At 40.4% G+C, this 9,656-nt stretch overlaps 2 protein-coding genes across 5 annotated transcripts in view; one reads left to right on the top strand and one right to left on the bottom strand.

Annotated features, from left to right (window-relative positions):
• The first annotated feature begins 259 nt into the window (after positions 1–259).
• aurkb (aurora kinase B) lies at positions 260–3,888 on the top strand. Its single transcript, XM_084354524.1, has 9 exons — positions 260–366; positions 1,145–1,183; positions 1,306–1,387; positions 1,473–1,506; positions 1,620–1,808; positions 2,178–2,316; positions 2,453–2,601; positions 2,721–2,895; positions 3,249–3,888. The coding sequence occupies exons 1-9, from the start codon at positions 361–363 to the stop codon at positions 3,420–3,422; spliced, it is 987 nt and encodes a 328-aa protein (XP_084210650.1). The 5' UTR covers positions 260–360; the 3' UTR covers positions 3,423–3,888.
• A 947-nt stretch (positions 3,889–4,835) lies between these two features.
• dlg1a (discs large MAGUK scaffold protein 1a) overlaps positions 4,836–9,656 on the bottom strand; it is a 126,643-nt gene continuing 121,822 nt past the window's right edge. For all 4 annotated transcript variants that reach the window (XM_084354520.1, XM_084354521.1, XM_084354522.1 and 1 more), the window contains one exon: positions 4,836–8,980. In XM_084354520.1, the coding sequence (XP_084210646.1) occupies positions 8,874–8,980 (107 nt within the window). In that variant the 3' untranslated portion in view covers positions 4,836–8,873. The remainder of the gene's footprint in view (positions 8,981–9,656) is intronic.

Below are 9,656 nucleotides of genomic sequence, written 5' to 3'. Positions count from 1 at the left end.
TGTGTGTGTGTGTGTGTGTGTGCCGGAACATTATGTAGTCAGCAGGCATAAGGTACCAAGTTGTACAAGTCTTGAGGTTTCTATCACAGCTCACAGATAAAACAAAAGTGGACCTGTCCACATAAACATATGATTCTACACCGGAAGAGAGAGGGCGGGTCGGTGTTTGACTAGCACGGGTGTGAACCAATGAGACGCTTTCTCATGCAACATTCCTGGCCAATGGGTGCCTTCTGTGCGCAGCTTACCGACCAATCGGGTTTGAAGCGTAGTTTTTTAAACGTTGGCGGCGGCGGATGTTCAAAACAGTCGGATCGGATTAGCTTCGCCGTAACGTGAATACCACAGTTATTCTCCACGATGCAGGCAAGTTTTGTTTTTATGATGTTTGAAAGTAAAATAAGACTAAGTCACAGCGGAGAGCAACGAACGAGTCATCTAAGCGTATATTATATCGTTATAAGTTGAAACAGGTTTCGGCTAACTAGCTAGCAGGTTGGCGTTAACGTTTGTTTTGCTAACGTTACATTTCCGAACTAAGTTAACTTAACGCCACGTTAGCTCGTGTTAAAATATAACCAGAAATATATAACGTGCATACACAGCAAATGATGTACCTGAGCAGGCGTTATATAAACTTGGAGAACTAGGTATCCCTGCATTACAACCACAATGAGTCAAGGCTACCACCATTAACAAATAGCCTAACGCTTTCCAAGCTGTCGCCCACTGAACATTTATCGTTTTAAAATACTCAAAGGAAGCAGCTGCAGCTAATGTGAAAGTACAAGTCTGCAAGTGAAATGCGATGTGGTGTTAAAGTGTGTGTTTTTAAGCATGTTCTTTTTAGTAATGATAAATAGTCTTTTGTTAGCTATGGTTAGCTTCAGGTGAAAGGTAATGTCAGTGAGGAAACCAGATGAGCCTTAACAGCTGATCACCTCTGTGTTCAAATGAAGGATTTTGAGCGAAGCCACTGTAGCTGAAAGACTGTATTAATATCAGTAATATCTGGTACAAACACACTTAAGTATCCTGCTTGCTGTACATTCTAAAATGGCAACCACAACTCAAAGCTAAGAAAATACACAGGAGCTCCAATTTACTGTAAGTTAAAGATGACTGTGTATTTATTTCTTTACAGAATAAGGAAAATTATGTGCCGAGAAGTTACCTACATACGGTAAGATGTAATATTAGTGGGGAGATGTGTAGATTTGCTCACACTTATACAATTGGCTGTATTGGAAGTTATACAACATATCAATGGATTCCTGATTGTGTGACTTTGCTTCTGGACTTCAGGGCACAACTCCTAGCATGCTGGCAGGCCCACAGCGTGTCCTGGTGAAGCCACGAGTAGATCTGGACAGAAATGCCATCACAGGTAACGTGACCCTCCTCACACACAGACAGCAGTCGGACACCTCAGGGAATGTACCTGTATTGATTTTACTTTCTTCTTTTTTTAGGCCCTGGGAGGGAGTGTGTCAGCTCATCATCAAAGTAAGTATATTCAGTACTTCCAGGTTTCTGTATTTGATGCTCGTTCTGTTGTTTGTAATCCTTTCAAACATCTAAGTGAGTAATAGTTTAACATGAGATATTCTCTCCGTCAGGAAACTGTCCATCGATGACTTTGACATCGGCCGGCCGTTGGGGAAGGGCAAATTTGGAAATGTCTACCTCGCGAGGGTGAAGAAGGTGGAAGCCATCGTGGCGCTGAAGGTGTTGTTCAAGTCGCAGATGGAGAAAGAGGGCGTGGAGCATCAACTGAGAAGGGAGATTGAGATCCAGTCACATCTCAAGTGAGTGTTCTGAAAAACATGTTCGAAATCTCCACAATGTATTGAGGCCTCCCTCAAACAAACTGAGGAGTATGGAGCACCTGATGGGCTTAATTCTGGACACACTTGTGACAAAGCTATGTCATCATAACAGGATATTTTACAGTTTAACAATAGACTTTATTGTCTAAAATAACATCAGTGCATAGACATAATTATAAATGATCCTAAGCATCTTTGTCTGCATTGAGTTCTCTTTAGAAAAAGTTTTGATTTCATATTTATTCAACTTGCTCAAAAAGAAAGTACACGCTGACTTCAAATGTATTTTGTGTGGTTTAGAAAAGCCATCTAACGGCAGTCTCAAAATGTGATCTCTCCTCTCATCAGGCACCCCAACATCTTGCGTTTCTACAATTACTTCCATGATCAAAAGAGGGTGTTCTTGGTGCTCGAGTACGCCCCACGTGGTGAAATGTACAAGGAGCTACAGAGATGTGGAAGATTTGATGACCAGCGGACCGCCACAGTAAGACTTGTTGCTGTTATTTATAGGCCGAGCTTTTACCTGATTATATCTACACACTTGTTTTCATTATCTTGAATATTTTTTTTGTGTTCAAATACTGTTGTGATTTAATGCCAACCTCTTTACATGTTCCCAGTACATGGAGGAGATATCTGATGCACTGCTGTATTGCCATGAGAAGAAAGTGATTCACCGTGACATCAAGCCAGAGAATCTGCTTCTTGGCTATCGTGGAGAGTTGAAAATTGCTGACTTTGGTTGGTCCGTCCATGCACCTTCTCTAAGGTGAGGAACCATAGTGCCATTAAGGATTCATGATGTGGATGTCGGCTGTGTGCTGCCAGAAACTGAGTCTCCTTCCTCTGTGCCTTCCCCGCTCACCTCTTTGTTTTGAACCTATCCAGACGGCGTACAATGTGCGGGACACTGGACTATCTCCCTCCAGAGATGATTGAGGGCCACACCCACAGCGAGAAGGTGGACCTGTGGTGCATCGGGGTCCTCTGCTACGAATGCTTGGTCGGCAACCCCCCGTTTGAAACTGCCAGCCACTCAGACACGTACAAAAGAATTACGAAGGTTGGTGTTGGGTGTGGAGGTTGTTTTATGTCTCTGAAAATTTCATGACAAGATTATGCTGGCTAGGGATGTGATAATGGAAATTCACCACAATCCACTTATCCTGAATGGTTTTTATTGTGATCTATGATAAATCTAATATTCCCTCAGGTTTTATAATCTTCAGTCTTAATACCTCGCATTTCTTGAGTTTTCAAGAAACTCAAGCAAGTCAAGTTTCCTCTGTATGGCTCTTAGATACACAATGACCTGGATGACTGAGAATCTTCACCAGCATCTAAAGAGGAACTCTGTTGTACATCCCTGAGGAATACATGTGATCGTTCCTGAACACGCTGTTTTACTGTTTGCAGGTGGATTTGAAGTTCCCCAAAGTCATCTCAGATGGCGCACGGGACCTGATCTCCAAGCTGCTCCGCCACAACCCCACCGATCGTCTCTCTCTTAAGAGCGTCATTGACCACCCGTGGGTGCACTCCAACTCCCGCCGAGTCCTGCCCCCCGTCCCCCCGGCAAAGAAATGCTGAGCAGCACCTGACCTGCTTGCTCACCTCCCACTGAGGAGTGTTTTTAATCAGTTTTTCGAAAAAGACTCTGGGCCAGCATGTTTCAGTTTCACTGCCATGGGCTTCAAACTGCTGTTATTCTTCTGGCAAATTTTATGATGGGTGCAAACAAATGTGCACTTTTTTTCTATTGTACAGTGTGACGTCATTATGTATGTCTAGTATGTTATCTAGAGGTTTTTTATGTGTTTTTTTACTGTCATTTCTTTCCTGTAACTGCTCTTTTAGATTTCTGTATCTGACGGTGTTGACACCAAAGTATTACTGTTAGTCTGCCTCAAGCTGAGTATATTCTCCATAGTTTCAGATGAGGTGTTTGGGTTGGGGTTGAAAGCATGTTATTTTTACTCTTGTGCACAGATTGTAAAACGACTTGTGGACATGAATTAATTAATTATTATTTGTTAATTAAAGTTGTGGCCACACACCTGAACAATACAATCGTATAAATTGTAACCTAATAACATTGGAAAGCGGAATCAGACACACAGTTTATTAGGTACACTCAACTAAAACTATAATAGCATTTTTATTATTTTATATCCACCCAATTGAAATCATTGAGGGTGGATTAAACATGAAGTTTAAACAATAACTGACCATTAGAACTTAAATGAACTCTACGTCCTTTATTGCAGGGCTGCTGCATGAGTTTTTAGCAAAGTCTACCTACAAAACAGCTGGATTTACATTCTGAAGTTAGTTAAGTCAGTTAATATCTATGAGTGACCGGTAAACCGGTCTGGTTGTGATTCTAGTGTGATATGTAGCTAATGTAAAGTGAAAGTCCAGTAACAGATCAAGTTTTTAGCCTTCGTGTCCAGCTGCAGCATAGTGACTGATTGACCAATGCAACTGTGCCTCACAGAGTTGCTAGCATGACTTGACTCTAAAAATGTGTAGGAAAAGTAAGATGGTGGACAAGGTCAACATTACAGGCTACGTGTTAAACTTAAACATGTTAGCATTGTCACTGTGAGGATGGTGATGTTAGCATTTAGCCAAAGTCACTGGGGCTGCTGTAGACTGATGTTCATCCTCCAATATACTAAATCACGTGTAGTTGACATCTACAGTACTAAGTGGCTAAAAAGAATAAGAATGATTTGTTATAACAGCTACTTCTTATATTTTGGTTCATGAAGTGGTATTTTTTCAATCGTTAGAGTCAGCAGATTAGCCAAGAGGCTGGATTTATTTTCCAAAGGGAACCTCATTAGACATCTAAATCTTCTAAAAACCTGCAGTAGAGATGAAGTAAAGGAAAATATAGTTATGTTTCCAGTTATTATATCAGGTATATCACATTCATACATATTCCACAACACAAAAGAAAGTAAAACATCTCCGGTCATCAGTCGAGGGATCCTCGAGTAAATCTCAATAAAGACTTTTATTTTTTTTTGTACCAAAATAGGCAGTTAGAGCAGGGATAAATATTATAATATGTTAGATATAGATCCATCTCTGTAATAGATTCTTTGCATCGGTGCTTTACTCTAACAGACAGTGGCATGGTCCCCCGGCTTTAACACAGCCAGAGTCACACAGAGAGTCCAGTTCTGTCAACTGACGACACCACTGGTTTACTACAGGATTACACATGGAAAGAAATAATTTAGCTGAACATTCTGTGAGGAAATATTAAAGCTCTCAAAACACGTGTGGTCAAAACTATTGAATATCCAGGTCAAAGAGCTACTCTGTTGACAGAATGGTGCTTCTGTGTGTCTCTGGTCTCCAGTCAGCTTGGAGGAGTCGCCTCGGGGGTTGAGGGTGATGATGGGGAGTGGATGGCTGACAAGGTCCATCGAAGGGCTGTGTTACCAAAAGCATCTTTGTAATCCAAATGTTGACAGCCTAGACTCTCAGGATAGCATCATTTGTGACTTCAATCTCTTTTAGCTCCATCTTTGGTCTCCACCAACTCCTGAGGGGAATATCTGGCTCTTCACCTGCTAAATGCTCTACTATGTTCACCAGCTAGTAGTGGATTTTTAGAGCTTTTTCACTATGAGAGCGAACGAAAACTGTGAAGTTGCAGCCAGACAGCTAAACAATTCTCTAAAACGTGCTGTAAAGCAAAGCAGAGGGGAGCTGCAGATTCAGATTCTCTATACAAGCAACCCCTTTCACATTGTCACATCATTTTCACATTGTCATTGATACACTGTTATTATAAAAATATTGATTATAGCTGTTTTGAGGGACAAGATAAATTGTTATTTCTTCCCTGTTACCCAGCAGAGGATTGTGTCTTCAAAGGTATTTTCATGATCTAACACGTCTACTTTCTTCCTGGAAAGTTAAAATATTTGCCCAAAACTAAACCCACATTTCAACAGTGTATTTCCAAAGACTGTGACAGGGTTTGTTTTTTGTAAACAATCAGAAGTTACATTCACAGCTGATCTCGCCCAAAATGTCGATCAGTCAGCAGTATAGCGTAAAAGTAATGGCAAGATGTTAAAGATGCAATATGTAAGATTTTCTGTTGATAACATTCAAAACAACAGTTCAGACATTATGTCAGCTAGCCTATAGTTGTGTTACAAAGACACTGAAGGTAACTAGCTAACCAGCTAGTGACGACCGGTCCCTGCCTCTATGTTTTCTGAAGTCAACCGGTGGTAAATTCTTACATCTTGCACCTTTAATGATGCTGCCTGTGAGTGTCCACGTGCTCATGCATGATACAAACAGGGACCCACTTGTAAAAACATTGCTCCACAGCACTTACAAAACTAAGACAAATATTTAGCACCACGTGTTAATTGGCCTGATGAAAAGAAAAGGACAGTGTAACAGCTGAAGAGAAAAAGGCTAGGTGCTTTATACTGTACAACACAGGTAACTTAGTTTTTTGTGTTCAGTGTAAGTTAACACATTCTGTGACCTGTTGTGAAGCGAGTTAGTTTCTCTTCAAGCAGCAAACAATCTGAAGAAATACATGGTACTGAGTATTGATACTTCTGAGAACCTTAGTGCAAAGCGAGGGTCACATGACTGACAAAGCCAGCAACGATAGGCTACTTATTTGTTTTAGCACCTATAAAGCAGAAAAAATCAAAACCTTGTTTTGGAAATTTACTACATTTCAAGGTTTGTTCTCAAAACAGTGGCGAAAAACTCCCTAGGGTACTTTCTAGTCCTCTGTGCAGGTCCACTGGACGGCTGTGAAAATGTTGGATTTAGACATAAACATTTTGTCTTTCTGAGCAGACTGTCGACATCTGTGAGATCATGAAAAATACCAGTGAAGACAGAACCCTTTTCTGGATAACAGATAACAGCAACACTTTTCATTGTCCACCATGTGCCTGTATCATGGAGCAACATTTAGAGCAACATATGGAGCACTGAGGTCACAAATGGTGCCAGTTTTAGGTGTAATTTATGCACACTGGAGCAGAAAGTTCATAAATCCAGCATGAAAAAAAACATGTCGCTGATGTCTTTAACTATCCATCAGTAGCACGACATACAGCAAATGAGATGACTGCAAAAACCAAGCACTCCCTCTGTCAAACGAGCATAATCATCCCCGACAGCTGAAAGAAAAGTGAGTGTATCACACATCCCAACACCAGAAACACGAGGATGGTATCAGTTCTGCCAGATGCTTTTAAGAAACCAGCCCTCATTAGTGCAACTACAGTAAGAAGGAAAGCTCTAACGATGATGCTGATGATTATGATTATGTTGATGAAGAAGATGATACACTGTTTAATGTCGGAGTGCTCAACTAATGTCACACTGTGAATGTGGTGAAGGAGAGGAGGCGCGGGATGGAGGCATGAGACAGAGAGGAGGAAGAGGAGGAGGAGGAGAGGCAGAGACGTCCTGGTGGGACAAAGACTCTGGGCCCGTATTTATCAAACCGATGTTTTCTGATCTCTAAAAACAACTCAACCTTTTTTAAAATATATTTGGTTGAGTTGTGTGCTTACATTATCCCAAATGTTTTTTTTGTGATTTAAGGTTTTTTTTTTTCAACAAACAAAAAGAATGAAGCCGTCACTGATTTTGTGTGCAGTCACTCTCCATGCATCTTCATTACCTGCATTTCTAAATGTGGCTTGAAGAGCCTTGTTATCTGTTTACTCCGGTGTACCTCGTGTACTAGCAGCAGAATTTATTTCATGCTTCAGTTTCTTTTCTGTTTTGTCCATTTTCCTATTATTTCATTCTATTTGTATATGTTATGTTAGATTGATGTTCATTTCACATGTTCACTTATTACAATTTAAATTTGATGTTTTTCTAGAAATCACTCTGTGAAATGTAATCATTCTTAAAAACAATGAAAAGGGCAGATGTTCCATAAATCCTTGTCTCTGATTGGCTGTTCCTACTTTGAGCATGTACTTAATCATGGGATCACATGGAAGCTGTTGTTAAAGGTTAAACCTACACTTCACTGTAAATAGGAGTTAGATGTGAGATAAATGCGTCTTTCCTTTACTTTTAGTGAATAACTTTTTTTGCGGCTATGAAGCATAATATTTATATTTGATAAATACGAGCCCAGGCCTCCAAATGGACTCTAACGCTATTGTGAGGCCTTTTTTTTTAATATGTGTACGGCCCTTCAAGAGCAAAATTGCAGGATAGTACTCCATACTTTATCTAGTTTAAATAAATCTAAATTTTCTATTTAAGCTTTGATTTAAAATTTCTGGTTCTTACAAGAAATATCAACAATTACGTGTCTTGTGGTTATTTTCTTGCTAAATCTCTAAACAGTAGTTGTACTATAGTTTTATTTTGGCCCTTGATACCAAAACGCCGGGGCTTACCTTATAGCTAAGGTCTGAAGAGGAAAAGGAGGAGGGAGGGATGGGATGTGAGAGAAAGATAGAAAAAAGACAAGAGAGAGAGAGAGAAGCTCTAAACAGGAGCGATGCCGTGAGGAAGGACGGACAGACAGACGGGAAGGAGATCAAGATTTTGTCCCAAAAACATGCTCTTAAAGCTACAGCGTGCAAAAGTCTGCCTCTTGGTGACAATATTATCATTACAAACCCATACATGAATGCATTACCCTTCGTTAATATGAAAACAACAACGACAACAACAATAAGAAGAACAATAATGAAATAAAATCAGATAATGGTACATGTCGCCTTGATTTGAACCACCTCCTTAAACATTAAGGAACCAAGCTGTAGGAAGATCCACCAATAGGCTGCTGGACAGACTATAGCTCCTCCCAAATCAGGAAGTAGCAGTCCCAGATAGTCCCAGCCTCATCCGACTTTATGTGCTTGTGTAAATGTGTGTGTGTTTGGACTGTAGTGATGTGTGTGTGTAAGAGAGAGAGAAAGAGAGAGAGGACGCAGGCTGATAATAGAAAATTAGAGAAGTAGGAAGTGTTGAAAGAGTGATGTGTGTGATCATGTGTGTGTTTGTTCAGAGTCGCTCCTTGGTGGGCACCCAGATGTAAGGACCAGACTGCTCCTCAATCACCTGCTTCACCTGCGTGTACACCTCCTCTAGAGATGAGCCCTGGACTACAGCTGCAGACACACATGGACAGAGAGGGAAGAGGTGAGAAGTTAATATCCAGAAGATTTTCACCCAAGCCAAATGTATACAAAAACACATTACCAGTACCCTACAGTGTGTGTACAAAATGAAACTATAATCAAAATGTCCATCAATGGAGGTGTAACCTTTAAAGGTCATCATCGGAGTATTTGAGAGCGTGTTCGTGTATTTATGCTCTTTACACACACGCTTCCTACAGTAGAGCCATGTTTGACTGAACCAGACGTTATATCTGGGTTGTGTAAATGCAAAGGATCATAAATAATACTGCTTTTGTTTGAATTTACCCAAAGTTATATGAGAGGATCGATACCATTGTAATGTAAGTGAGTTATGAATGGAGCTACAGCTGGGAGGTGATTAGCTTAGCTGCGTCAAATCAAGCCAAAATGCATTGATATAGTGTGATAAAATTCACACAGACAAGATACATCGCGCTGACAAAATAATCTCATTAAAAGCTCCATTCTGTTCTGGAGCTTCCAGTTATGTCACATGATCATTCAACATGTACATAAGTGAGCTGTATCAATCATCTCATCCAACTTTCAGAAACACAGTGAAAAAGCATATTGACCAGGAAATAGTCAGATGTCAAAACATCTGACTATTTCCTGAACTCTTTCTCTGTCCTGAGCCTTTAAA

The sequence above is a fragment of the Pagrus pagrus genome, assembly GCF_965226575.1.
Source record: "Pagrus pagrus genome assembly, chromosome: 6".
NCBI lineage: Eukaryota > Metazoa > Chordata > Actinopteri > Spariformes > Sparidae > Pagrus > Pagrus pagrus.
Note: the sequence above shows the minus strand (reverse complement) of the source record. Positions and strands in the feature narration are given on the sequence as shown.